The sequence below is a fragment of the Eubalaena glacialis genome, chromosome 3, assembly GCF_028564815.1.
Source record: "Eubalaena glacialis isolate mEubGla1 chromosome 3, mEubGla1.1.hap2.+ XY, whole genome shotgun sequence".
Classification (NCBI taxonomy): domain Eukaryota; kingdom Metazoa; phylum Chordata; class Mammalia; order Artiodactyla; family Balaenidae; genus Eubalaena; species Eubalaena glacialis.
The window spans coordinates 63,767,626-63,795,520 of record NC_083718.1 but is presented as its reverse complement, the minus strand read 5'-3'; the positions used below and the strand labels follow the sequence as shown (position 1 = coordinate 63,795,520).

The 27,895-nt window shown below is 36.4% G+C and overlaps 1 protein-coding gene across 6 annotated transcripts in view; it reads right to left on the bottom strand.

Annotated features, from left to right (window-relative positions):
• NME7 (NME/NM23 family member 7) overlaps window positions 1-27,895 on the bottom strand; it is a 251,720-nt gene that overhangs the window by 140,602 nt on the left and 83,223 nt on the right. For all 6 annotated transcript variants that reach the window (XM_061183128.1, XM_061183130.1, XM_061183125.1 and 3 more), the window contains 2 exons: window positions 17,818-17,882; window positions 14,862-14,930 (listed from right to left, as the gene is read on the bottom strand). In XM_061183128.1, the coding sequence (XP_061039111.1) occupies window positions 14,862-14,930; window positions 17,818-17,882 (134 nt within the window). The remainder of the gene's footprint in view (window positions 1-14,861; window positions 14,931-17,817; window positions 17,883-27,895) is intronic.

Genomic DNA, 27,895 nt, shown 5'->3' with positions numbered 1-27,895 from the left:
AACAATTCACAAAGATAGCACAAGGCTGAGAAGAGTCTGTGCTTCTACCAGCCGGAGTGGAAAGCCCTCATATAATACACAGGGCATCAGGTAGAGTCCTCAGAATGGTACTGCATCATAGTAATTGGCCTAAACTTGCTTTAGATATGGAATGCTCTGTACCTATCCTATAAAAGCTTAAAAGCAAGTCTCAGAAGGGGTCCAATTGATCCCAAGTAACTTGACTGAGTGCCAGAACAAAGTCAAACATTCTTCAAAGGAATACAACAATACCATGTAACACTGTAAGTTTCACAACATCAGCATACAGTAAAAACTACCAGGCATGCAAAGAAGTAGGAAAATATGAACCATCACCAGAAGGAAATAAATAGACACAGACCCAGCAATGACAGAAATGATGGATGTAATTACACAAGAATTTTAAAACAGTCACTATAAATAGGTTCTATATGCTCAAAATATAGAAGGAAACATGGACATAATGCACAGAAAACAGAAGATATTAAAAAGACCCCAATAGAACTTCTAGAGATGAAAATTACATCTGAACTTAGAAATACACTTTATGGAATAAACAGGATAAGACTTTGTGGAAGATCAATGAATTTGAAGGCATGCAATAGAAACTATTAAAAAGCAAGCATGGAGAGAAAGAAAAATACAGAAAAATTTTAAAACTAAAAAAAAAAAGACTTATGGGACAATGACAAGCTGTGTAATTGGAGCCCCAAAAGAAGAAAGGGTGATGAACAGAAATATATTTCAAGAATTAATTGCTAAAGAGTTCAAATTTGATGAAACCCACAAACCCACATATCCAACAAAATCAAAGGAGAATAAATGGAAAGAAAAATAAAGTAGGGCACATCATAATTAAATTGGCTATAAAACAAAAACAACAACAAAAAACAAAACAACCCAGTGATAAACAGTAAAAACAAAAACAAAAACCTTAGAAATATCCAAAAAAAGAAACATAACAGTAGAACAAAGATAAGGATAAAAACAAAAACAACAACCTATCTAGAATTCTATAACCGGTTGAGAAAACATTTGGAAAATATTTTCCAAAATGAATGAAAAATAAAGACTTTTTCAGAGTATGGGTCTTTAACCTCCTTGGTTAAGTTTATTCCTAGGTATTTTATTCTTTTTGATGCAACTTTAAATGGGGATTGTTTTCTTGCTTTCTCTTTCTGATAGTTCATTATTAGTGTATAGAAAAGCAACAGATTTCTATATATTAATCTTATATCCTGCAACTTTACTGAATTCACTTATTAATTCTAATAGTTTTTTTTGGTGGAGACTTTAGAATTTTCTCCATATAGTACCATATCATCTGCAAATCATGACAGTTTTATTTCTTCCCTTCCAATTTGGATGCCTTGTATTTCCTTTTCTTGTCTGATTACTGTGACCAGGACTTCTAATACTATGTTAAATAAAAGTTGAGAGAGTGGGCATCCTTGTCTTGGAAGTGAAAGACCTATACTATGAAAACCATAAAACACTGATGAAGGAAATTAAAGACAATACAAAGAAATGGAAAGATTGCGGAAATTAATATTATTAAAATGGCTATATTACCCAAAGCAATCTATAGATTTAATGCAATCCCTTTCAAAATAGCCATAAAATTTTGCACAGAATTCAAACAAATAATCCTAAAATTTATATGGAACCACAAAGGACCCTGAATTGTGAAAGCAATCTTCAGGAAAAAAAGAACAAAGCTGGAGGTATCACGCTCCCTAACTTCAGACTATACAACAAAGCTACGGTAGTCAAAATAACATGGTACTGACACAAAAACAGACACACAGATCAAGGGAACAGAATAGAGAGCCCAGAATAAACCCACACACTTATGGTCACTCTACAACAAAGGAGGCAAGAATATACAATGGAGAAAAGACAGTCCCTTTAACAAGTGGTGCTGGGAAAACTGGACAGCTACATGTAAAGGAGTGAAATTAGAACATTTCCTCATACCATATACAAAAATATACTCAAAATGGATTAAAGGCCTAAATGTAAGACCTGAAACCAAAAATTTCTAGAAGAAAATATAGGCAGACCACTTTAACATAAATCGTAACAATATTTTTTTTGATCTGTTTCCTATGGCAAAAGAAATAAAAGCAAAAATAAATATATGGGACCTATTAAACTTAAAAGCTTTTATACAGCAAAGGAAAACATTGACAAAACGAAAAGACAACTTACTGAATGGGAGAAAATATTTGCAAATGCTATGACTGATAAGGGGTTAATACCAAAAAATAAATAAAAAGCTCATACAATTCAATATCAAAAAACCAAACAACTCGATTAAAGAACTGAATAGACATTTTTCCAGAGAAGACCTACAAATGGCCAACAGGCACATGAAAAGATGCTCAACACTGCTAATCATCAGAGAAATGCAAATCAAAACCACAATAAGATATCACCTCACACCTGCTAAAATAGCTATTATCAAAAAGTCTACAAACAACAAACACTGGTGAGGATGTGGAGAAAAGGGAACCCAAGTACACTCTCAGTGGGAATGTAAATTGGTGCAGCCACTATGGAAAACAGTATGGAAGTTCCTCAAAAAACTAAGAATAGAACTACCATATGATCCAACAATTCCACTGCGGGGTATATATCTGAAGAAAATGAAAACACTAATTCAAAAAGATACATGCATTCCAATAGCAGCATTATTTATAAGAGCCAAGGTACGGAAGCAATCTAAGTATCCAACAACAGATGAATGGATAAGATGTGGTATATATACATACAATGGAATACTACCCAGTCATAAAAAAGAATGAAATTCTGCCATTGGCAACAATGTGCATGGACCTAGAGGCTTAGTAAAGTAAGTCACAGAAAGACAAATACTCTATATGTTATCATTTATATGTGGAATCTTAAAAATAAAACAAACACATGTATATAACAAAAGAGAAACAGACTCACAGATATAGAGAATAAACTAATGGTTACCAGTAGGGAGAGGGAAAGGAGTAGGGGCAAGATAGGGGTATGGGATTAAGAGATACAAACTGGCATGCATAAAATAAGTAACAAGGATATATTGTCAGGGAAATATAGTCATTATTTTTAATAACTTTAAATGGAATATAATCTATAAAAGTATTGAATCACTGTGTTGTACACCTGAAACTAATATAATATTGTAAATCACTGATCTTTCAATTAAAAAAAAGACTTTTTCAGACAAACAAAATCTGAGAGAATTCACCACCACCAGCCATATACCATAGAAAATGTTAAAGGAAGTACTTCAGACACAAGAAAAATAATGCCAGACAAAAATATGGATCTATACAAAACAATGGTAAACATGTGGGTAAATATAAAACGTATTTCACAGCAACTAAAAAAGAAAAAAATGTAATTGATTATTTAAAGCAAAAATATTAAAAATGTATTGCAGAGTTTATAATATACATAGATGTAAAATGTATGACAACAGCACACAGAATAGGAGAGAAGAAATGGAAGTATACTGTTTTAGGGTTCTTAACTCTATATGTGACGTGGTTTAATGAAAAACATGGTCAAAGAAAAGTGCCTCTCACAGTGTCTGAAACATTCAATGAATGGAACACTTCAGGCAGAAGTGAAAATACATATAAAGCCTGGAGGAAAAAGTACAGTTGGGGTATATGAAGCTCAGTAAAGGACCCATGATATCAGGATATGAGTGAGACCACAGGAAAGCAGTTAAGAGATGAGGCCAGATCATGGAGGGCCATGTAAACCATTTTAATGACTTTTGAAGGTTTATGATACACAATGCCAAAGTAAAATAAAGGCAATTTATTACAGAACAATATTTAAATATTAATCCGAACTCAGTCATCATGCCTACTAGAAATGCCAGAAGTTAAAAAAGGAGGGAGAGAACTTCATAATTAATATGGTACACAGAACCCTACTCATTAGAATCCCTAGATGTATGCCCCTGAAGTCACTTTACTATTTCACAAAGGTCATATGAAATTGATTTTTATGGATAATTATGTTGAGTAGGATTTTCTGTCTAATGAAATTGAAGTACTGCCTACACATAAATGTCAAGAGCCAAGTTGTCAGTAGGGGTAGAAGAAGGCATGAGCACGTTATCCAAAAACAGAAGTGTAAATTTTGTCCACTTTTCTTTCACCTGTCTCTCTTTTCAGTGTTAATAACAAATACCAGTAAAATGATAAACATAGAGGGCTGCACAAAATGCAAAGAAAAATGTTGAAAAAAGGACTCCATCAATAGCAAAAAGTGTTCCTTAAAAAATGGACTTGAGAATTCTGTTAACAGATTAAGAGAATTAATTAATTAAAAGAATTAACAGAATTCTCAAGTCACCTAGGTTTTTACTTAAGCAAAACACTGTCAAACAAAAAAGCACTTGTTTCCTTCCTTAATAGCCCTTTGACTACTGTCCTTAAGCAGTTTCCTTAAGTAGTTGCAGTGGGATGTCTGATTTAATATCTCTCCTCACCAGGACATAAGCTCCATGAATGCAGGTAGTGTGCTTTTTTTGTTCATTTCTGTCTCCCTGGTAGCCAACACATTGTACGGCCCACAGGAGATACTCAATACATGTGTGGCAAATAATGGGATCATGATAACTCTATAAGGTAGGAATTATTACCTTTTTATGATTGCAAATGCTGAAACAGCAAATTTAACTGTAAATGATCAACACAGAATCTACTATAAAGAGTCTCAGCTCCGGTAATAATAATAGTAGTAATAATAAAAATAGCTAATATTTACTAAAGCAATAGTCTCAGTATGTGAGACTGCTTTACATGATTTATTTCATTTAATCACAATAACTTCATAAAGTAATAGCATTGTTTCTATTTTATATATGGGTAAACTAAGGCTTAAAGAAGGTAAATAACTTCCATGGTCACACAGCTGGTGGGTGTGTTTGGGATTTGAACTTTGCATCTGACTCCATAGCCAACAAAAAAAAGGAAACTGAGGTCAGGAAGCTGTAAGCTGTAGCAATGAATTTGGGGAAACAGGAAAATTTTACAGTTTGAAGCAAGTAACATGGGAAAATCTAGAACTAGAGTAGAATTATTAAAAAATATCTGGTACAACAGTGTCAGTGATGCTGTACTATTTCACACTACATATTCTACATTTCACACCCTTACATCTTTAAGTTCAAAACAATAAAATGGATGGAACCACTAATATGACCTTATATATCTTATTTCTTTTATAAGTAAGAATCTGAAGACAAAGAGGGTAAAGTGCTGTACTAAAAATCAGAGTAAGAATCAGATCACCTGTTTTTGTTTCTTTAGACTATGTTGCCTCTTAGGATTATTTTTACATGGCCTACTTTATAGAATTAAATAAATCTCATAAAATTAAGAGACATCCAGTATCAGCATTTAAAAACTTACCTCTTCCTTGAACTTAAAATTTGAGTCCTAAATATTAACTGTCATGAAAAATAAGAGACCCAAGAGGAAATACAACAATCACAATAGCAAGTGAGACCCAGGATTTGCTATCTGATTCTTGCTATCCCAAATTACCCAATGTAAGATATCACAATCATATGCATTTCTAGTAGATGAATACAGACCATCATACAACTTCCTTTGAATGAAATAGTCAGAATCATGAAATGGGAAAAGAACTTTAAAAGAATCAGAGACTATATACCATTCATAAGAATATTATTTACTTCAATAAAATATTACTGGGATAAAAACACTCTTTCCCTTTAGGGAAAATTTTCAAGGAAACAACATTTCTTAGCATAAATAAAGTATTATATCATATAAATGCAGTAACATCTCAAAGATACCTGGATATTGATATATTCTGGTTCATATATATAGTGCATTCTCCCATTAAGAGACTGCTACAAACCAATAATTTGAAATATTTGTTTTAAGCTGAATAAGCCATTTTCAGCTGAATAAAAATCATAACCATTACTAAAAATTACTCACAAGACTAATAATTACTCTGAAATAAGGTAGTTTTTCCCCTTCCAAACAGTCCCTCTGTTCCTTCTCCTAAGTAGGTTCTTTTATTAATATTACAAGATTTAAATAGTAATTATAGAGAATATCTTACTGAGAAGATTAAACCGAAGAAAGTACATCAATATCAATCATTCTGGGCTGTCCTCACATTAAAGTATAATATTGCTATTGTCATTCAAATTCCTGATTTCTCAGGGGAAATGACAAATACACTCAGTGATGTTTTTATCTTTATCTCCAGAATCCCAAGATCAAAAAATTCTAAGGGTAAATGTATAGTATATAAAAAAATTGCATGTATGATATTTTTAAAGCACAGTATAGCACAGAAATATAATGTTGTACACATGAAACATATAAAGTTATAAACCAATGTTACCTCAATAAAAAATAAATGAAAGAAAAAGATGAGGTTTTTTTTTTTAAAAAAAAGATTTTTACCAAAGGGAAATATGGTCTACCTCAGATATGTACATAAAACATTAGTGCCCTCAACTACTACTTGCTACCAAATTCAATACTATCTGATGTTGTATGAGAATGTAACTCAGGATCAAGGCTACTGTGAGATATGCCTCCATGAGTCTCTTCATCTTATATACAATAAAACTATAATATAATGTGCATTAATAAAGGTAGTTGCTTCTAACCATATTTTTATAAAAGTCAATCGAACACACAAAAGAAGGAAAATGTAAAAAAGGAAGATTTAAGAAATGGAAAACATGTCACTGGTTGAATAAATGATGCTAAGATAAGAACGGGGCAGGGGATCTTCAAGATGGCGGAGGTGTAAGACATGGAGATCACCGTCCTCCCCCGAGATACATCAAAAAAAATCTCCATGTGGAACAACTCCTACAGAACAACTACTGAACGCTGGCAGAAGACCTCAGACTTCCCAAAAGGCAAGAAACTCCCCACGTACCTGGGTAGGGCAAAAGAAAAAGCAGAGACAAAAGAATAGGGATGGGACCTGCACCTCTGGGAGGGAGCTGTGAAGGAGGAAAAGTTTCCACACACTAGGAAGTCCCTTCACTGGTGGAGATAGGGGGTGGGCTGGGGGGAAGCTTCGGAGCCACAGAGGACAGCACAGCAACAGGGGTGCAGAGGGCGAAGTGGAGAGATTCCCACACAGAGGATCGGTGCCGACCAGCATTCAACAGCCTGAGAGGCTTGTCTGCTCACCTGCTGGGGCGGATGGGGGCTGGGGGCTGAGGCTCCAGCTTCAGAGGTCAGATCCCAGGGAGAGGACTGGGGTTGGCTGCGTGAACACAGCCTGAAGGGGGTTAGTGCACCACAGCTAGCAGAGAGGGAGTCCGGAAAAAAGTCTGGACCTGCTTAAGAGGCAAGAGACAAATGTTTCGGGTGCACGAGGAGAGGGGATTCAGAGCACTGCCTAAATGAGCTCCAGAGGCGGGCACGAACCGCGGCTATCAGTGCAGACAGCAGAGACGGGCATGACATGCTAAGGCTGCTCATGCAGTCACCAAGAATCCTGTGTGCAAGCACAAGTCACTATCCACACCTCCCCTTCCGGGAGCCTGTGCAACCCACCACTGCCAGGATCCCGTGATCCAGGGTTAACTTTCCCGGGAAAACACACGGTGCACCTCAGGCTGGTGCAACATCACGTCAGCCTCCTCTGCCGCAGGCTCGCCCTGCATTCCATACCCCTCCCTGCTCCTGGACTGAGTGAGCCAGAACCCCCTAATCAGCCACTCCTTTAACTCCATCCTGTCTGGGTGAAGAACAGATGCCAGAGGGCGACCTACATGCAGAGGCGGGACCAAATCCAAAGCAGAACCCCAGGAGCTGTGCGAACAAAGAAGAGAAAGGGAAATCTCTCCCAGCAGCCTCAAAAGCAATGGATTAAATCTCTGCAATCAACTTGATGTACCCTGCATCTGTGGAATACCTGAATAGACAGTGAATCATCCCAAAACTGAGGCAGTAGACTTTGGGAATAACTGTAGACTTGGGGTTTGCTTTCTGCATCTAATTTGTTTCTGGTTTTATGTTTATCTTAGTTTAGTATTTAGAGCTTATTATCATTGGTAGATTTGTTTATTGATTTGGTTGCTCCCTTCCTTTTATATGTATATATTTTTTCTTTTTTTTTCCTTTCCTTATTCTTTTTTTCGGAGTGTGTATGTGTATGCTTCTTTGTGTGATTTTGTCTGTATAGGTTTGCTTTTACTATTTGTCCTAGGGTTCTGTCCATTTTTTTCTTGTTCTTTTTTGTTTAAGTATAGTTTTTAGCGCTTGTTATCATTGGTGGATTAGTTTTGGCTTGGTTGCTCTCTTCTTTCTTTTGGTTTTTTTATTACATTTTAATATTTGTATTTAAATAATATTTTTTTATTTTATTTATTTAGTTTTTCTTTCTCTCTTTTTTTTTCTCTCCCTTTTCTTCTGAGCCATGTGATTGAGAGGGTGTTGGTGCTCTGGTCGGGTGTCAGGCCTGAGCCTCTGAGGTGTGAGGCCGACTTCAGGAGGTTGGTCTCCCAGAGACCTCCCAGCCCCACATAATATCAATCGGCAAGAGCTCTCCCAGAGATCTCTGTCTCAACGCTAAGACCCAGCTCCACTGAACAACCAGCTCCACTCAACGACCAGGATGCCCATGCCAAACAACTAACAAGACAGGAACACAACCCCACACATTAGCAGACAGGCTGCCTAAAATCATAACGAGCTCACAGACACCCCAAAACACACCACCAGATGCAGTCCTGCCCATCAGAAAAACAAGATCCAGCCTCATCCACCAGAACACAAGCAGCAGTCTCCTCCAACAGGAAGCCTACACAACCCACTGAACCAACCTTAGCCACTGGGGGCAGATACCAAAAACAACGGGAACTGCAAACCTGCAGCCTGCGAAAAGGAGACCCCAAGCAAGGTAAGTTAAACAAAATGAGAAGACAGAGAAACACACAGCAGATGAAGGAGCAAGGTAAAAACCCACCAGACCAAACAAATGAAGACGAAATTGGCAGTCTACCAGAAAAAGAATTCTGAGTAATTATAGTTAAGATGATAAAAATCGTGGAAATAGAATGGAGAAAATACAAGAAATGTTAAACAAGGACCTAGAAGAAATAAACAGCAAACAATGATGAACAATGCAATAAATGAAATTAAAAATTCTCTAGAAGGAATCAATAGAAGAAAAACTGAGGCAGAAAACGGATAAGTGACCTGGAAGATAAAATAGTGGCAATAACTACCACAGAGCAGAATAAAGAAAAAAGAATGAAAAGAATTGAGGACATTCTCAGAGACCGCTGGGACAACATTAAACGCCCCAAAATTCAAATTATTGGGGTTCCAGAATAAGAAGAGAAAAATGACTGAGAAAATATTTGAAGAGATTATAGTTGAAAAATTCCCTAATATGGGAAAGGAAATAGTCAATCAAGTCCAGGAAGCGCAGAGAGTCCCATACAAGATAAATCCAAGGAGAAACACGCCAAGACACATATTTATCAAGCTATCAAAAATTAAATACAAAGGAAAAATATTAAAAGCAGCAAGGGAAAAGCAACAAATAACATACAAGGAAATCCCCATAAGGTTAACAGCTGATCTTTCAGCAGAAACTCTGCAAGCCAGATGGGTGTGGCAGGACAGATTTAAAGTGATGAAAGGGACAAACCTACAACCAAGATTACTCTACCCAGGTGGGAGGGGACGCAACAGTGAAGAGATATGGGGATATATGTATATGTATGGCTGATTCACTTTGTTATATAGCAGAAACTAACACACCATTGTAAAGCAATTATACTCCAATAAAGATGTTAAAAAAAAAAAAAAGATTACTCTACCCAGCAAGGACCACATTCAGATTCAATGGAGAAATTAAAACCTTTACAGACAAGCAAAAGTTAAGAGAATTCAGCAACACCAAACCAGCTTTACAACAAATGCTAAAGGAACTTCTCTAGACAGGAAACACAAGAGAAGGAAAAGACCTACAATAACAAACCCAAAACAATTAAGAAAATGGTAATAGGAACATACATATCGATAATTACCTTAAACGTAAATGGATTAAATGCTCCAACCAAAAGACACAGACTGGCTGAATGGATACAAAAACAAGACCTGTATATAGGCTGTCTACAAGAGACCCACTTCAGACCTAGGGACACATACAGACTGAAAGGGAGCGATGGAAAAAGATATTCCATGCAAACAGAAATCAAAAGAAAGCCTGGACTATACTGAACCAAGATGGCGGAGTAGAAGGACGTGCTCTCTCTCCCTCTTGCGAGAACACCAGAATCACAACTGGCTGCTGGACAATCATCGACAGGAAGACACTGGACTTCACCAAGGAGGATACCCCACGTCCAAGGACAGAGGAGAAGCCACAATGAGACGGTAGGAGGGGCACAATCAGAGTAAAATCAAATCCCATAACTGCTGGGTGGGTGACTCACAGACTGGCGAGCACTTATACCACAGAAGTCCACCCACTGGAGTGAAGGTTCTGAGCCCCACGTCAGGCTTCCCAACCTGAGCCTCTGGCAATGGGAGGAGGAATTCACAGAGAATCAGACTTTGCAGCCTAGTGGGAATTGATTGCAGGACTTCGACAGGACTGGGGGAAACAGAGACCCCACTCTTGGAGGGTGCACACGGAATAGGGTGCGCATCGGGACCCAGGGGAAGGAGCAGTGACACAGGGGGAGACTGAACCAGACCTACCTGCTAGTGTTGGAGGGTCTCCTGCAGAGGCGGGGGCTGGCTCTGTTTCACTGTGGGGACAAGGACACTGGCAGTGGAGGTTCTGGGAAGTACTCCTTGGTGTGAGCCATCCCAGAGTCCGCCATTAGCTCCACCAAAGAGCCCAGGTAGGCTCCAGTGTTGGGTTGCCTCAGGCAAAACAACCAACAGGGAGGGAACCTAGCCCCACCCATCAACAGTCAAGTGGATTAAAGTTTTACGGAGCTCTGACCACCACAGCAACAGTCAGCTCTACCCACCACCAGAGCCTCCCATCAAGCCTCTTAGATAGCCTCAACCACCAGAGGGCAGACGGCAGAAGCAAGAAAAACTACAATCCTGCAGCCTGTGGAACAAAAACCACATTTACAGAAAGATAGACAAGATGAAAAGGCATAGGGCTATATACCAGATGAAGGAACAAGAAAAAACCCCAGACAAACAACTAAATGAAGTGGAGATAGGCAACCTTCCAGAAAAAGAATTCAGAATAATGATAGTGAAGATGATCCAGGACCTCAGAATAAGAATGGAGGCAAAGATTGAGAAGATGCAAGAAATGATTAACAAAGACCTAGAAGAATTAATGAACAAACAAGCAGAGATGACCAATACGATAACTGAAATGAAAACTACACTAGAAGGAATCAATAGCAGAATAACTGAGGCAGAAGAATGGATAAGTGACCTGGAAGACAGAATGGTGGAATTCACTGCTGCGGAACAGACTAAAGTAAAAAGAATGAAAAGAAATGAAGACAGCCTAAGAGACCTCTGGGACAACATTAAACGCAACAGCATTCGCATTATAGGGGTCCCAGAAGAAGAGAGAGAGAAAGGACCAGAGAAAATATTTGAAGAGATTATAGTCGAAAACTTCCCTAACATGGCAAAGGAAATAGCCACCCAAGTCCAGGAAGTGCAGAGAGTCCCATACAGGATAAACCCAAGGAGAAACACGCCGAAACACATAGTAATCAAAGTGGCAAAAATTAAAGACAAAAGAAAAATTACGGAGCTGGAGGAATCAGGCTCCCTGACTTCAGACTATACTACAAAGCTACAGTAATCAAGACAGTATGGTACTGGTACAAAAACAGAAATATAGATCAATGGAACAGGAGAGAAAGCCCAGAGATAAACCCACACACATATGGTCACTTATTTTTGATAAAGGAGGCAAGCATATACAATGGAGAAAAGACAGCCTCTCCAATAAGTGGTGCTGGGAAAACTGGACAGCTACGTGTAAAAGAATGAAAGTAGAATACTCCCTAACACCATACACAAAAATAAACTCAAAATGGATTAAAGCCCTAAATGTAAGGCCAGATACTATAAAACTCTTAGAGGAAAACATAGGCAGAACACTCTATGACATAAATCACAGCAAGATTCTTTTTGACCTACCCCCTAGAGAAATGGAAATAAAAACAAAACTAAACAAATGGGACCTAATGAACCTTAAAAGCTTTTGCACAGCAAAGGATATCATAAACAAGACAAAAAGACAACCCTCAGAATGGGAGAAAATATCTACAAATGAAGCAACGACCAAGGATTAATCTCCAAAATTTACAAGCAGCTCATGCAGCTCAATATGAGAAAAACAAACAACCCATTCCAAAAATGGGCAGCAGATATACAGACTGCCAACAAACACATGAAAGGATGCTCAATATCACTGATCATTAGAGAAATGCAAATCAAAACTACAGTGAGGTATTACCTCACACCGGTCAGAATGGCCATCATCAAAAAATTTACAAACAATAAATGCTGGAGAGGATGTGGAGAAAAGCGAACTCTCTTGCACTGTTGGTGGGAATGTAAATTGATACAGCCACTATGGAAAACAGTATCGTTCCTTAAAAAACTAAAAATAGAACTACCATATGACCCAGCAATCCCACTACTGGGCGTATACCCTGGGAAAACCATAATTCAAAAAGAGTCATGTACCACAGTGTTCACTGCAGCTCTATTTACAACAGCCAGGACACGGAAGCAACCTAAGTGTCCATCAACAGATGAATGGATAAAGAAGATGTGGCCCATATATGCAATGGAGTATTACTCAGCCATAAAAAGAAACGAAATTGAGTTATTTGTAGTGAGGTGGATGGACCTAGAGACTGTCATACATAGTGAACTAAGTCAGAAAGAGAAAAACAAATACCATATGCTAACACATATATATGGAATGTTAAAAAAAAAAAAAGTTTCTGAAGAACCTAGGGGCAGGACAGGAATAAAGACACAAACGTAGAGAATGGACTTGAGGACACGGGGAGGGGGAAGGGTAAGCTGGGATGAAGTGAGAGAGTGGCATGGACATATATGCACTACCAAATGTAAAACAGATAGCTATTGGGAAGCAGCCGCATAGCACAGGGAGATCAGCTTGGTGCTTTGTGTCCACCTAGAGGGGTGGGATAGGGAGGGTGGGAGGGAGACGCAAGAGGGAGAGGATATGGGGATATATGTATACGTATAGCTGATTCACTTTGTTATACAGCAGAAACTAACACACCATTGTAAAGCAATTATACTCCAATAGAGATGTTAAAAAAAATAAAAATAATAGATAATAGCTAATTTCATAAGCCCTAAGAATTTGAGATGAGGGAATATATTTAATTAGAAAGCATACAAATAGTCATCAAAAATTGTAGCATAGTCAGACAGAAAAAGAGAAACATCGTAAGATATCAGGTATATGTGGAATCTAATAAAATGATACAAATGAACTTATTTACAAAACAGAAACAGACTCACAAATTTAGAAAACACACTTATTGTTACCAAAAGGGAAACGTGGGGGGGAGAGATAAATTAGGAATTTGGGATTAACATATACACACACTACAATATATAAAATAGATAACCAACAAGGACTTATTGTATAGCTCAGGGAACTCTACTCAATATTCTGTAATAACCTAAATGGGAAAAGAATCTGGACAAGAATAGATATATGTATATGTATAACTGAATCACTTTGCTGTATACCTGAAACTGACACAACATTGTAAATCAACTATACTCCAATATAAAATGAAAATTTTAAAAATTTTAAAATAAATTAATAAAAAAGATAAGAACACATTTTTAAATTTCTTCCATTTAAGAAAAGAAAGAGCATAACTCTAAAATGAGGAAGCTAACAAGATTAAAGTTCGATAACCTATAGCAAAAGAACACTCTGGTTCGTCTAAAGAAGGGTGGATCAGTACCAGTATGCTGAATGCAAAATATAATATCTCATTATTGGTCTTTACTATGTAGGGCTAAATAAGACAAAGGCTCAGGTCATTTCTTCGACCAGCTCCTTTTTCCTTTTTTAAAGTAGGTTGAAAGGAAAGGGCATAGAGAAGTGAGGAGAGGGGAATCTAGTTTCATTGTCAGGAATAGTGAACTTTATGCAAAAAAAAAAAAGCCAAAATTCTCTATAAAACAATGTGGGTGATGAGGCAGGCCACCAGCACAAACATATCTAATTTGATAAAAGGGGAAGGAAACTAACTTTGATTAAATATCTATCATGTATTATTTTAAGAAACAACATTCAGTTTATCTGAATATAGTCTTGTTTTCAAGAACGAGTTTCACTGCCCTCTAAACAACTCCCTTTAAGTATTACCATTTCTTCAGTCTCCATCACATTGTCAGATGATTCTATCTGCATCTGTATCATTAAGTAGACACTAACTACCACTATGAAGTTACATTAAGAACTATTTGCTCTCAACTTTTTAAAGCATTTTGGACAGTCTTCCACCCTGAGAATTTTATAATGTTCATAGATAATATCAAAATGTGTCAATATCTCAGTAAAGTGTTTTTTCGATTCCTGTATATTTTTTGTTTCATAAATGAAATAGCATCATATTTTTAAAACTGACCCAGCGGCTCTGAGGGATAAAAAATGCCTCAGTCACTGGTATGATCAGTTGGCAATTGGCAGAATCATGAATACTTCAAGCAATACTTTCATGATTATAAATTATACTGAGATCTACAAGATTTGAGATACACAAGTTGTTTTCAGTACCAATGCTTTACATTTATTTCGATACTTACGTTATACTCAGACACGACTCCTTTATAAATTTCATAAAACTCTTCAACATTAACTCGATCCATGTTGAACTATATTTAAAAAAAAAAAAAAACATAAGCCAACCAACACAATAGAATGAGCCACACTTAGCACTCAACATTTATGATCTCTTGGATATATTTCCTTTAAAACGTAAACCTTGAACAAATTAAACAGTCTTTGAAGAAAAAGTGTTAAAGTTCAGCTCATCAATAAATTATTGTTTATCAAAAATAAAAAATTATTTATAACATTTGAGTACTTAAATATATCAAGCTTTGTTCTAGGTCCTGTAGGTACATCATCTCATTTAATCGTAAAAACCACCCTACAAGGTAAGTAAAGTTAATAGTCCCCATTTACAGATGAGGTGAAGACTCAGAGGGGTTATGTAGCCTTCAGTACTTGGCATTCCATCTTAAGCAGTCTGACCCCACTGATAGTACTCTCAACCACTACACTCTACCTCGCTGAATAAAACCTCATTCCTGGTACAGAAACGACTTATGTATCTACACAATGTTATGTTGTTTATCGATAGATTAGTGGCACAAATAAGAAGCACAGGGAGATCAGCTCGATGCTTTGTGACGACCTAGAGGGGTGGGATAGGGAGGGTGGGAGGGAGGCTCAAGCAGGGGGGGATATGGGGATATATGTATACATATAGCTGATTTGCCTTGTTGTACAGCAGAAACTAACACAACATTGTAAAGCAATTATACTCCAATAAAGATGTAAAAATAAATGAATAAATAAAAATAAAAATAAATTTTAAAAATTTTTTTAAAAAGAAATATTACTAAAGAAAAGTTCTTCAAATTTTGTAGAGGGGGCTGGAAATAATACCCTTTTCCTCCTAAGCATTCAGAAAAATCCCTAGTCTGGCTCATAATAAAGCAATGACACCATTCATCTGGAAATCCTACTACTCTTCAAAAAGAATTGTCAGAATATGCTAATAAGGTAAACCTACAAAGAGTCATTCTTATCCAGGCGGGATTCAAACTTAGAAATAAAATTTCATTAAGTTCTACCATCTCAAGAACCAGAACCTTAAATTTTTAAAAAATAGCCTCAGACTTCCCAATTTTGTTTTCCCCCCTACTTTGCTTCTTTATTGTTGCCAGGATTGAAGATCGCTAAGAAGTTTCTGTCTACCCAGACAATAGCTCAAACTAGGAAGATTTATTTTCATAGGCAACATAACTATTACAGGGAGGGAATTTTGTTTGATTTCAGTATATTATTTGATATTCATACAAATTGTTATATTACTAATACCATAAAATAACAGAAAATATAATTTATTAAATACTTAGTAACTTGTACTGGAAATTCTACAAAGTATTGTGTAGGGGTATTTCATTTATTCCATGAAATAATCCATTGAGGCAAATAATATTCTCATTGCCTAGCTGAGAAAACTGAAGATAAGAATGCTTAAAATCTGGCCAAGTTCACATACCTAGAAAGCAGAAGACACATGATTCAGAAATAGAGCTTTCTGATTCCAAAAACCATGACACGATTGCCACTAAACTACCATGCCTTCCCCATAAGTTCAATAGATTCTTTTTTTTAAATTATTTTTTTTCACTGAGCACCTACTATGGACAATCACTATTCTAGGTTGTAGGCCTAGAGTTAGATCAATGATTAATTCTAAAATTTCCACAAGGATTACTACTTAAGGAGGCTTAGGTCCTATAACCCTGTGACTACATCACCAAGTTAATACTTTGAGAACGTTTTGGCGAACAATTTCATTATAGTCCTGGGTAAGATTCTTCAATTATTAACTTCCTCATCAGTCTCCAAGTTGTACCTGATAACTTTGTAAACTAGCTGATATTTCTGACCTTTTCTCAGCTTATTATCATTCCCACCAATTCGGGATACAAAATAGGCAGAACCTCAGTTAGTGCCCTGACCTCTGATTTTGGGTGATCCTAAGACTTCATAGAAATCAAAATCAGTTCCTTTTCAGAAAAAGAGCAAGTAAATTATATTGGTAAGAAAATTCTTTCCAAAACTGGCATTTCACTGTCATAATAACGCAAACTTGCTGGCCTTCAAAAATTGTAAAATGTAAAGATAGACTAATTAAAGATGATTTTAAACCCTAGAAAAACACTAAAAAAATTTTTAGAGGTATAAGTAATAAATTGATAGTGGAAATAAAATGGAATCATTAAAAAAAAATCCCCATTAATGCAAGAAAAAGAGGAAAAAAGAAACAAAAACAAAAAAAAAACTTGTAAAATGTGAATTATTTGATTCCTATAATAATTTGTGCCCAATTTATCGTCAAATGCACTGATAAGTATAGCACAAAGATATAGAAGGACTCTATAGAAGTTAATATTGTTTCTTCAGTGAAGGGTTTCCTAGAAATGTGCCAGCAGGGCAATTTTGAATGATTGTGGGCTCCGGAGATCCAGTGGTATGACTGCCAAGAGAGGGGCTGAAATGTGCTAACTCCAAAGAAGATCCTGAGGGAAACTCCAGAAACCAGCAAAGGTCCTGGGAAAAATCTGAATTGATTCTCTTCTTAGTCACAAATCCAGACAACAGAAAATTCATTATAACTACTTAGCTTAATTCTATATTTTGTTTGGAGGAACTAAATGTATTGTTTCAGTCTGCACTTATTTTGCAACTAAAGTTCCAGGAATTATATAAACCTGCTTTATAAGCTTAAATTAGATGTACCATTGGAATATTAGTTCTTTTAGTGAGAGATTATATAGGTAAAATCAGTTCAAAAATATTTTTTTACTATAAGGTTATCAAGTTCAGCAAATATATCTTTTTATTTTTAATGCACTGAGTTCACAAGTGCACAGAGAAAATTCAATGTAAAAAATTTTAAAGCATACTTCAAAAAAAAAATACAGTTCCTCAGTAAGTTATGACTCATTGCAAACTACCTACCATCTGCATAGCTGAAATTTCAAAACCTGCATCTCGGATAGCCATCAGAATCTTTCCCAGCAGTCCTGAAAATACAGAACAAATGAGTGCAAAAAATATAAAATTTCTAAGGCATTTTAGTTTTAGAGAAATGCAAATTTTCTATATCAAAGTACTTTGCTTACATTCTATAGGAAGGAATCACATATTTCTGAGGGAAACTAAACCCCTAATACTGTAATCCCATTTGATTCACTTAGTAAAGTGCTTCAGGAATAACAACAATGATCTTGAAGATTATGCAAAAAACTTTTAAGTTAGTATTGCCTGTAAGGACCCTGAGGGCTAGTGATGTAAAGAATATGAAAATCAAACAATTAAACTAATATTACCAAAAAAAATGAAATGTTAAAGTACCAGATACAGAAGGAGTTCACAGGAGGAGTTCAAAGAAGGAGAAATATCAAATTATAACTGAAGAGGGGAACAGAAGCTTCAAGGGGATATGAGAGCATGAACTGGCCCTTAAAGGCTATAGGTAGATGGCATTATATAGGGACAGAGGTATAAAAAGAGACAAGGAATAATTCTGGGAAAAATGTGAATATGTGTACACAATAGTAAGAAGTCAAAAAAGAAAAAGATAAAAAAGGGAAAGAGATTTAATCCAAATTGATAAAGGCCTTAGATGTCAACATGAGGAATTTGGTCTTTATCCCACGAATAGCAACATTTATAATGGTGTTTGTAGACTCCGGAGGTCTAGAACTGATTTTTGAGATTCCATTAGTCTTCTATAAAAATCTTCTAAGTTTCTTTCTTTCAAGTGAACTAAAAATCTCTCTCTCTCTCTCTCTCTGTCTCTCTCATACACACACACACACACACACACACACACACACACACACACACACTCTCCATATTCTGGATCATCTTGATGCTCACCTAATCACCCCAAAAAACAAAGTAGTATCAGTGCCCAAATGTGCATTTTTATTTACTACCTTACTGCTGCCAAATAGCCTATTTTAATTGTAGCTGGCTGAGGGATGAAAAAAAAAAAAAAGACAAGGACAGATCTATTTCTCAAATGATATGTTTGTACCAAGTGAAGGCCAAATGATACCATAATATGCTGTAGAAACAAAGGTTTCTCAGAAGTTTCAAGAGTAGAATAGGCCTGGTGGTGCAGTGGTTAAGATTCCAAGCTGCCAATGCAGGGGGCCCGGGTTCGATCCCTGGTCAGGGAACTAGATCCCGTATGCATGTCGCAACTAAGAGTTTGCATGCCGCAACTAAGGAGCCCACCTGCCACAACTAAGACCAGGTGCAACCAAATTAATTAATTCATTAATTTATTTATTTTTTTAAAAAAAGAGTAGAATAGGCCCATGCCAAACTCAGAGCACTTAGTACCATATTCATGTTGAGCTTACTGATTAAGTTTCAGCAAACATCTTTTGTCACATTAATGTTAACTTAAATTTTATCCATTTTATAGTTTTGTTTGTAATGAATTTGTAAACTGTTTTAGTTATACAGTTTTATGTGCAAACTTTTATATTTACTTATATATTTGGACATATTTAAGTTACAATATAATTAAAACATTTTATGTCAACACTGCAAATCCATGAGAAAATTTTTCCTTCAAAAGAAACACTGCCAAAAGAAATGAATCGGGGCTTCCCTGGTGGCGCAGTGGTTGAGAATCTGCCTGCCAATGCAGGGTACACGGGATCGAGCCCTGGTCTGGGAAGATCCCACATGCCCGGGAGCGACTAGGCCCGTGAGCCACAATTGCTGAGCCTGCGCATCTGGAGCCTGTGCTCCGCAACGAGAGAAGCCGCGATAGTGAGAGGCCCGCGCACCGCGATGAAGAGTGGCCCCCACTTGCCGCAACAAGGGAAAGCCCTCGCACAGAAACGGAGACCCAACACAGCTATAAATATATAAATAAATAAATAAAACTCAATCCCATTTCTAAAAAAAGAAATGAATCACTGTTGAACAGGAGAATACCGGATAAATACAGTATTTTAGGAAGATTACTAATGTAATAATAATGGGCAAGCTGGTCTGAAGAAAAGAATAAGGGATAGAAAGAATAGCAAAGGCCGCTGAAGTCATCTACTATGCTGACTGGACTTGGATGGTAGTAGTAGAGAAATAAAGGAGTAATGAATATAAGATATTTCCAAACAAAAAGTAACAAGACTAAAGTAACAAGACTCAAGTGAACATAGAGTGTGAACATGAAGGAATAAAGGTTTTGAGTCTAAGTAACTAGAAGAATGATAGCACTTTTAAGAAGAAAACAAGCTAAGAAACCAAATTAAGAAAAAAGTGAATGATTCTGGACATAGAAACAGAATTTTAGAGCAGAACACTGATAAGCATTTGAGAAGACAGCATATCCAACAGCAATAAAAATCATCAAGGAATGAATGAATAAACTCCCTATACTACATTGGTAATATGGGGTTGTATTCCAATAGACAGACAGATATAATAAGGCTACAGAGAGGTTAGAGCTGAAGTGATGAGAATAGATGACTACTTGTTTGACAAAAAGAAGGGCAAAAGCAAAAAAAGAGTTGGGAGGAATGAGTTTTGAGAAAATATCTAAAGTTTGGGGACATGTAAAAGGATACTTGCAAAAGAATAAAGAAGGAAAATATTACAGTAGTATCAAAAGAAGGAGGAAATTCTTAGAATACAGGGATAGTTAAGAATTAAAGGAGATTAAGCACCTTGGAACTAAGATAAATCCTTTAGCTTAAGCAAGATGGTATGATGAGATTAAAGAAAGTCATATCAACAGAGTGTTAGGAAAGAGAAGTTAGATAACCTATTAGTAATCTGTACCAAACACTCAGATGGCATCGGACACAGGAATGTTAACCAAAATTCCAGGCCTTTTATCAATAGGAAAAGTATAGACAAAAGTTAGGAAAGAAGAAAGTAAATTAATTATTGGGGGCTGAGCCCTTTCATATGAAGTTATTCCACTTAATCCTTAAAGCAATACACTAAAACAGGGGCTACCATCCACCATAAGGTGAGAATATATGAAGATTTGGAGAAGACAAATAACTTGCTCAACGTTACAAAATTAGTAGGTCTCCAAATCTCACTGCCTTTCTGCAAGTTTCAATAGAAAAACAGGAACGTGTGTATGAATGCCTGGTATGTAAAACTCACTAGACAATATAACCCCCTGAGGCAAGGGCCATGTTCATTTTAGGACTCATTTTATCTCCAGTGACACTAGCATAGTGTCTAGCATGTAGTAGGTAGTTAACAAATATTGTTCACTGAATTACAAAGTTAATAAAAGAAATAACCAAAGGAAAAAACAATCATAGCTCTCTGACTGATCCAAGTCTGAGAAACTCTAAAGCTCTTCAGGGCACAATTAGAAAATACCAGAAAATTGTAAAGGAGTAATTAAAATTAGAGAAGGGAAAAAATTTTTAATTTTTTGGTTTAACAGTTTGAGGAAAAAAGTTCATACTGGCCTCATGCCACATACAAACATTAATCCTAATGAATTCAAGGTAAATGTAAAAAAAATAAAGGCAATTGATTAGAAAAACATATAGGTGATTATACTCATGATATAGGTAGCCTTTTAAAAAGGAAAGAAAAAGGCTGGTTCCTTGCTGTAAGCTTCAATTCCAGCTCTGGATAGACTCACCGTCCTCCAATATGCAATCTTTTTTTTCATATCTTTTTCCATATATTTATTCTTTTCTACTTGGTCCATTTTTCCTCTCACCCTCACCATCAGTCCACCTTCTAACTCTTTCCTCAGTGTCTTCTGAAGCCCTGAAATATTTTGAACAGTTACCTTTATGCCCTCAGTCTCAGTTACCCCACCAAAAGCTCTCTTACTTAGAATTTAATCTTCATTTTCATTTACCTGCAATCGTAACAGGTTAAAGGCTTGCCTCCTTTTCCCCCTTGCTATGATTTAAATTTTTGTGTGCCAACCAACTTCATATGTAGCCCAATGTGATGGTATTAGGAGGTGGGGCCTTTGGAAGGTGCTCGAGTCATGAGGCTGGAGCCCTCATAAATGAGATCAGTAAAGGCCGAGATTTTAGATGGATTAATAAAACAAGATCCAATTATATGATATCTATAAGAAAGCAAGTTTAAATATGAAGACACAGGTAGGCTGAAAGTAAAGGGATGGAAAAAGATATACCATGCAAACAATAAGTATAAGAAAGTTGTGATGATTATATTAATTTCAAATAAAGTAGAATTTATGGCAAACAGTATTACACAGATAAATGTCCCAAGAGGCATTGGGAGACAGTACTTCAGACAGAGAGCTAAAAGAAAACGGATATTCATGGCAAAAAGAGCACTGAGCAAAAGTACAGAGAGGTAAAACAACATGGTTCTTTTGATGAGGGGAAATGAGACAGGAGAGATCATAGGAGAGGTGGTAGAAGCCACTGATAGAAGGACTTTTGGATCACATACAGAGGTTTGAATTTTCTCCTATAGGCCAGAAGTTCCCAAAGCATTTTGGTCTCATGGACCCCTTAGCTCTTAGAAATTATTAAAGACTCTAAAACACTTTTATGTAAATAGGTTATACTGATAAATATTTGTTGTATTATAAATTAAACAGCAAATTTTAAAATATTTATTAACTTAAATATAACAAAAAATATTTACATTTTAACATAAATATGATTTTTAAGAGAAAAATGATGTTTTCCAAAATAATAAAAGAATCAGTGAGAAGAGAGATATTGTTTTATATTTTTAAAAATCTCTAATGTCTAATTTAATGAAAAGCAGCTGCATTCAACTTTCAACCTGCTGTTATGTGTTGTTTGCTTAAAGTATATTTAGTTGGAAAATGGTGTAGTATTTTAATAGCCTGTACTGTAATTGTATATATTCTTCTTTACTTGACAAGTGGTAGTTTCTTAAAAGCTCACTGCAACATATAATTTCAAACTTCTACCAATGACCTTTTTTTTAACCCTGTTGCATTAAAATCCACTGGTCAATCTTGTACTTTGTATAAATCTTTTATCCATGCATGATTTTATAACATCATACACACTGATCATTTGGAAAATATTAATTCACTGAGTTATGCAGATCTTCCAAATGATGACTCTCTATTATACCACATCAAAAGAAAAAAAAATCCCATTTGTTAAATACCACCAATTTCATCAGAATAATCTAAGTATTGGAAAGCTGTTGAGTTCAAGGTGGTGCATACAGTTTTCCAAGTTCCTAACTCTAATTTTTATTTGTAATTTTATCTTCTTTTGGATTTTTTTCTTGGGCAACAACTACTGTCAGTTGTCCTTTCTTTTAAATGATAGGCTTATTTTAAAGAAAATGCCAGCCAAATATCCATATCTGAATGACCACAGTTTGTGAGTCATTCTTTCAAGTAAAAATGGTATTCTATGAAAAAGGCATTTAGTTGAGCTCACAACTCAAACAACTGTACATGTGCTTTTCCTAAAGATAGCATTATACTTCAGTATGCATCAAAAGTGCTTTATGTATACTTCCCATTTCTTCACACAGAATATTGAAAATATTTTGACTTGAGGGTAAAAAATTAATAAAATTAATAATTGTTATTGTTTCATCAAGGACACTCTTAAGTGAAAGTGGCTTTTTTTCTACAAATGCAAGATGGTTAAAAACACACTAACTACTAGTACAGTCTGCTGCCACTATCCTGATTTGTGCTAAGGCACCAGCAGTTTTACCCACCGTTGCTTCTGCGCCATCAGTCCAAATGTCAACAATATTTTAAAAGGCAAATAAATTCTTAGTACTTATGAGATTTGATCTCAAGGATGCCTAAAAGAGGTCTTATTTATTATAATAAAGAAAATATTTTACATGATTACATAAGAATCCTGATCTAAAAAAAAAAAAAAAAAGAATCCTGATCTAAATATGAAAGTAGTATTTAGCCCTATGCATTAACCAACACAAAGAGAAATCTACAATCTATATCTAGTCTAAATCTATAATCATATCAAACTATGCCTTGTGGGATGTAACATTTGAACAGAATAATTCTATTCACAAATAAACCAATAAAATTTATAGTCCAAGCAGCACTGACATTGTGCCAAGAACAGTCAGACCTGAGTCAAGGATACTGCTTTTTTTATATTCAGTTGGTTATGTGCAGAGGCAGGACAGAGAGGCATTTAAGAAATCTGTTCTGTGTTTAACAGCTTGAAATGACAAAGTGTCAATAACCATAATCCTTTACTTTGTTCTAGACAGAAAATGTTCAGGTGACTGAACAAATGACAATAACTATGCAAATGAAGTAGCAAAAGAAAAAGTAAAATCGCATGCCCCACAGCAAACATGTTCAAAAGGGTCGAACAAAGCAGATGGCTTATTTCATTTGGCTGGTGTTTGCATAGTTAATTTGTTTCTTAATAGTTTGCTTAGAACTCCATGAATGCTACCTAAATGTTTTGAATGTCAAATCACCTCTCCATCTCCACTCTTTCACATACTCAGTTCATATCCTGATACCTTTTACCTGAATTGTTCTAAAGCCTTTTTAATAAGTGGCCACCCTGTATCCAATCATCAATATCAGACATTGATTACTTTGTCTTTCTAAAACCTCTTGCTTCTTCTGGAATTAGGAGCCCTCATTCTCTTTTAGGAAAACTAAACCATTTGACTGGAAAGGGAGTTGCCATCTTCTTACGTGACCCTATAACCATGGGCCTCAGCCAATGGTCAAAAGGTGGACACCAGACCTAAACAAGGTCAATCATAGCACTCTGCTCCCTAGGCAAAATAATTCCCCCAGGAATGGGCCTAGAATTGGCACAAGCCAATCAGAGTCCTTCCCTGGAATTTTTTTAGATAGAACAGGGGGAAAAAAAAAAAAAAGTTCTTTCCAGTGTGTTTCTAAGTATATGAGCCTTGCATTGCTGGAAACCCAACGTCTCTCTCAAGGTGCTGTTAAAAGCTAATCTGCGAGCATGAAATTGATAGTCAAAGAGAAGCACATATGAAAGCCAGAGAGAACAAGGATGTTGAACAACTCTCCCTAAGCCTGGCTCGACCCCTATTCTTCTTCCAGCCCTAAAATGAGACAAATAGGGAATTTAGGTTGGGTTTCAATCAGTTGTACCAACAGTGCCCTCGTTAAGCCCCCATTTTTATGTAGGATTTTTTATATAGGAGGTGACACACTGTACCCTGAGAAAGAAAGGTTGTAGAAGAAAGGGTGGAGAAAGAAGAAACAGTACATTTTGAAAGCTGTGGTATTCTGATGGGTGCTGATTCTGATAAAAGAATTACAATCAGCAAATATCCCAGAAAAAAATCCTGTGCATAGCCAAATGATCAAAAACTGGGATTAGAAGATCCTTCTTTCTGTCTATAAAGTTCATAAAATGATCATGGTTGGAGAGTGGAAGAAAAGTAACTGACAATAAAATATTCAGATACATTGAAGTTCAAACAGTATTTTTAGAAATAGCAGACTTAACAGTTTAAATAAAAATAGACTTGCACCAAATAATGGAAACAATATTGCAAGGCAATCGAATGAAACAGGCACTTTAACACTCACTGGTATCAATAAGATAAAAAGGACAGTAAAGGTTTTCACACAATTTAAATCACATAACATAACATGGTTTGCACCACTTGGAAGAAAACAAATGGGCACCAGGCTTATATGCTCCAGGATGGATGCACAGGTACCACATAAGGTACCCTAGGTCACCCAAGCAGGTATAATGAGGTGCTAACATAATGTCTAAGGCTTTTTTAGGTATGAATGCAGCAACATTATGAGAGTCTTGGTGACTGGGAAAAGCTTCTCCCAAGAGTTACTGTGAAAATCTGGCTTGAATTTAAAATGGAAATAAAAAGATGGGATTTTTTTTCCAGTTTTAAATAAATAACATAAATTGAAGTACAGTATATATTTTTGAGAATCCATTTTTTTCTCCTTCCGACCTGTATCTGGTCAGGGTAAATGAATCAATGTTAACAGATCTGCCTTGATTTGGCTCTGTTACCTATCGTCATCCCTGCAAAGAAGGCCACTTAGACTGAAAGGCAGCCCTTATGAGTTGAAATAGGATTATATTGCTCATAATAACCTAGAGTTGAAAACGAGTTGTTCTCTCTTTCTTTACAGCTGCCAAAGAGGAGTAAAACCTCCCACAGTGTGGCACAGAGAGGAAGACCATCAACAATGACTACATATGAGATATTTGGCCAGGGACTAAGTGTGTCAATTTACTCTCCAGGCCACAGATGTAAGGGCTGGTAAATAATCCAGTCTGAAGAGCCTTCTCCTTTGCCTATCTCAGCCTAACCTCTCTATGGTCTCAGTTTCTTTCCTCGTTTGTAAAAGATGGTAATACCTACTTCATAGGGTTTTTATGAGGATGTAATGTGTCTGTATATGTAAAACTCTTAAAACAGCCAGGGGCACACAACAGCACTATTAGCTAATGATAGCAGCAGTACAGTAGTACTAGAGCCAAGAATAGCCTGAGTTAGGATGCATAGCTTTGCTTATAGAATGAGCACGAATTTAATTTTTAGCCGTACTGTTAAAATGCAAGCATTTTGTATGTCTCGTTTCAAAGAGAATATTGTGTCACCGGTACACCGCAAGAAGGCTAATGCTAGTGCCCAGGTCACACCAAATGAGATGGCTGCAGTGACTGATGAGAAGCAGATAACAGGGTCAGAGCAATATCCAGCTACAGGCACAACAGGGCCTGGCAAACCCACCGGTTCTCAGGAGAAGGAAAGCCACTGTTGTCTAAGCCAGCAGTGCCTGGCAAACATCGTGACACAAATTAGGGGAAGCAGAGCAAAAAAAGAAGGAAGAAGGGGGTTCTTACACAGCACTTGACAAAGCAAGGCCTCTCTCTCCCACTACGAACTCCTAGAAATATTTGAGGTGAACTCTGTAGAGCGCTCGAGCCCTGTCTTAGTAGATGAGCGTGTGCATCAGTGAAACAATTTCTGTAGATTCATAAGGAATATGTAAAACTTTAAGCAGAATTTGAAACAGAAAGTTTGCCTGTAAAAACCCCTCCAAGGGGAAAAATGACAAGATAACACTTTATATTATATATTACATCAGATTTTTGAAATAGGGACTTCCTTGGTGGTCCAGTGGTTGAGAATCCGCCTGCCAATGCAGGGGACACAGGTTCGAGCCCTGGTCAGGGAAGATCCCACATGCCGCATAGCAACTAAGCCCATGCGCCACAACTACTGAGCCTGCACTCTGGAGCCCACGAGCCACAACTACTGAGCCCGTGTGCCACAACTACTGAAGCCCACGTGCCTAGAGCCCGTGCTCCGCAACAAGAGAAGCCACCACAATGAGAAGCCCGCGCACCGCAACAAAGAGTAGCCCCGGCTTGCCGTAACTAGAGAAACCCCACGCACAGCAACAAAGACTCAATGCAGCCAAAAATAAAATAAATAAAATAAATAATAATAATTTAAGAAAATAGAAAAACAAAAACAAGAAACACTGGCACATATGCACAAACATGTAAGAAAATTTTTTTTGAAATAAAAAATCAAGATCATAAAATAGGATGGCAAATGTAGGATCAATCAGTTTATAAACTCCCATTTAAAGATAGTCTCTATTTTATATATAGTACTATATATGAAATAGATAACTAGGAATTTCCCTGGCGGTCCAGTGGTTAAGACTACGCACTTCCACTGTAGGGGGCGCAGCTTTGATCCCTGGGTCAGGGAACTAAGATCCCACATGTTTTGCAGCATGGCCAAAAAATTTTTAAAAATAGATAACTAATAACCTACTGTATAGCACAAGGAACTCTACTCAATACTCTGTAATGGCCTACATGGGAAAAGAATCTAAAACAGAGTGGATACATGTATATGTATAACTGATTCACTCTGCTGTACACTTGAAACTAATACAACATTGTAAATCAACTATACTCCAATAAAATTTAAAAAAAATATATATATATAGTCTCAGTTTGAGTGAAATGCTAAAGCCCAACTATGTTCTATTTATGTTCTATTTCTATGACATAGAAAG